This window comes from Pundamilia nyererei, unplaced genomic scaffold (assembly GCF_000239375.1).
Source record: "Pundamilia nyererei isolate P.nyererei 1_Seehausen unplaced genomic scaffold, PunNye1.0 scaffold00210, whole genome shotgun sequence".
Classification (NCBI taxonomy): Eukaryota; Metazoa; Chordata; class Actinopteri; order Cichliformes; family Cichlidae; genus Pundamilia; species Pundamilia nyererei.
Genome location: NW_005187611.1, coordinates 209,230 through 212,121, shown reverse-complemented (window position 1 = coordinate 212,121; position 2,892 = coordinate 209,230). Strand labels below are relative to the sequence as shown.

General features: G+C 41.1%; 1 protein-coding gene across 2 annotated transcripts in view; it reads right to left on the bottom strand.

The window, feature by feature from the left end:
- LOC102194881 (uncharacterized) overlaps positions 1-2,892 on the bottom strand; it is a 27,768-nt gene that overhangs the window by 10,578 nt on the left and 14,298 nt on the right. Inside the window, exons 4-6 of one of the 2 annotated variants that reach the window (XM_013914606.1) lie at positions 2,702-2,803; positions 1,854-1,888; positions 52-485 (exon numbers count right to left, since the gene is read on the bottom strand). In XM_013914606.1, coding sequence (XP_013770060.1) covers positions 312-485; positions 1,854-1,888; positions 2,702-2,803 — 311 coding nt within the window. In that variant the 3' untranslated portion in view covers positions 52-311. Of the gene's footprint in view, positions 1-51; positions 486-1,853; positions 1,889-2,701; positions 2,804-2,892 lie in introns of those variants that run through there. The other variant, XM_005747971.1, reaches the window with a different exon arrangement.

The following is a 2,892-nucleotide window of genomic DNA, read 5'->3' as shown; positions in this document are numbered from 1 at the left end:
CTGCATACTTCAAACTCAATTTCCCCCCCACCCTCATTGTTTTCTCTCGTTTTTCTTTCCTTTTTCTTCTTCTAGTCCTCTGATTTCTTCTCCTGTCTTTTGCCAATACATCCCTCACCCCCTGTCCATTCCAGCTTAATATCTATACAGAGAAAAATATGAATAATAAAATAAAACAAATAAATATAACAAAAACCTAAAAAGAGTCTATGGTGCTCCTCTTGGGAAAGCAAATATGTTTGGCACAACAAAGCATTCAGACCATTATTCTGCTGGACAGGACAGGTTTAAAAAAACACTACTGATGTAATTCATAGTGAGGCAACAGTAGCGTACAGAGGAGGTGAAGCACCTTTGGTGTGGATGGCAGTACTCAGGTCCACCTGAGGCATTGAGTAGACAACATCAGTTGCTTCACCACAGGGGGCGCTGCTGGTGACAGGAATGTGGGAAAAATGCACTTCAGCGTAGCAGAGGTTGTCTGCCTTAAAGAGATAAAGAGGTGAGATCAAACATTAGACTCCAAAAATATGTTATAATTAAAAAAAGATCTTAAATATATGAAAACAAAAAAAACCCTTTAATTATCATAAAGCCTCTGAAATCATCTTTCAAAATACTTTTGTAACAAAACAACTTTTGATAGACCTGTTTTCCACCAGAAAGATGTTTATATATATCTATAGATATATGTGTGTGTTTGTGTGTGTGTGTATACATACATGTATATGTTTTGCCTGTCCCATTTGATACTTTAATAATTCAGACAATAATTCTGATTGCTAAAGTAATCAGAATTATTGTCTGGAGGCCAAGAAAGATGTCCAATGGATTTATTTTGACCAGTGGATCATTATGGTCATTATGGTCTTTGTTGTTATTATTTATTTATTTTATTTCAAGTTATTACAGACCGGACAGACATGACTGGGGGATAGGTAAGGGATAAAGAAAGAAAGAAAGGAAGAAAGAAAAGGAGGGAAAGAGGGACAGTGAGAGAAGACACTAGAAGACACTAAAAAATCCACTCGCTCAGCTGTTGAAAGAGAAAAAAAAGAAAACAAGCAAAAAGAGAGCAACACAATAAACACAACACCACAGCAATAACCTAGATAAGTGTTAACCAACAGTAAATACTAAATATTGAATGCTATTGCGCAGCATGTGACCAACAGTGCATGATGTGCTTTGAGGTAGCAGCCAAGAAAGATATAGTTTGTGTCTGTGAGCACCTGTGTGTACACCTGTGTGTACACCTGTGAGCAAACCTGTATGCGTGAGCGTGCTTGTATTCAAAAGGCTACTCCATGTAACAGTCCGCTAGAAGGTGTGGGGAGCCATAGCCCCGTTCCCCAGGGCATGAGCATGCATGCAGGAGATCCAAACCCCAGACATTCAGAGGCCCCCAGAGCACGAGAGCCCAAGGAGGACCATCCACAATTACCCCACCCCGAGCCACAGGCGCCAGGTCCTGCCAAGCAGCCACCGGGAGTGAGACAGTACACCACTGACGGCTGAGGGCATCTGCCACTGACAGGGAGTGTGTTGGGGGGAGATGGGCCCCAATACCTGGGGGGCTGAGATCTTCCCAGAGAGATGGAGCCCTGCATCCCAGATCCCGACCATACAGCCAACTCCTCCTACCAGCCTCTGCCCCAATGTCAAAAGAGAACGCGGGTCTTTGGTGGTGGCATAAACTGAAGACACTTCTATAGAAGGTGACCTGCTCGGTATGTCACACTTTCCAATATCTTTTATAGAACCCGATGGTCTTCAGCAGGAGAACAAACCAGCTGACAGATACAAAGCGAACAATAACGAAGCTGATGTGTGTCACAGGTCCTAAAACTCACCTGCATGTCAGCATACTCTGTTTCCACAGGAGGTCCTGAAAAACATGCAGCTCAGAAAATAAACGTCTGTCTTTAAGGCACATTACAGGAAGAAGAACCTGAGGAACTAAACTCAGGAACGATATGAAGAACTTCATATGAACTACAGTTAGATAAGACACATGACTGATAAAGAATCAAAATCATATCAGTCAGATTCTGTTGTGAGTCATAAATGAACATCCGGTGCTCTTTTTACAAACAGACTGAACTTCAAAGGTGAAAACAGCGTGACAGAAACGTCACACCTGACTTAATTCATGCAAACTGGGACATTCTGAGCTGAGACTGATCGACCATGGTGCCATGTTTCCCTGTTTGTTTTATGGTTATTTGATAAAACTGTGATTTTGAAGGATTATTTTTGAACATATCCAAGTGAGACTGTGTTGGTGATCGTCACCATCAGATCAGTAACACCTTTCAATCCAACAGTCTGTTTTCACAGCAGCTCTGTCAGTCTCAAATTATCTGGTGTTAACATGACGCAGACACACTCTCATCGTGGTGACTGGATCAGAGTTACGCTGATTTTATACAAAAAAAGGTGGAAAAATGTGGAAGAGAAAAAATCTTTTCTATTTGTTCTCCCTGTATAAATCTAAATGACAATTACACTTTGGTAAATAATCTGCTTTAAAGGTGTTTATGATGACAATACACTGAACAAAGGAGCATATTATACATGCTGCATGTTGACATTTGCGGTGATTGACAGAATATTTATTCCATGCATGAAAAAGTGAGAAAATAATTTTTACTGTGATGAAATGTGATGAAAACACTGTGTTTGTTTCCTGTAGCCTCACCTCTGGGTTTAGTGGTCCTCCTCTTCATGCAGCAAATCAGCAGAGCTGCTGATAAGACGACGATCATAACGAGCAGAATCAGACCCACATAAATCAGCACATCTGCAGGAGTTTAACAGAGAAGATTTCTTTTACTCGCAGTGTAAACATGTGGCCTCCAGGTCTGTTCATCTAGCAGTAAAGTTGTGCAC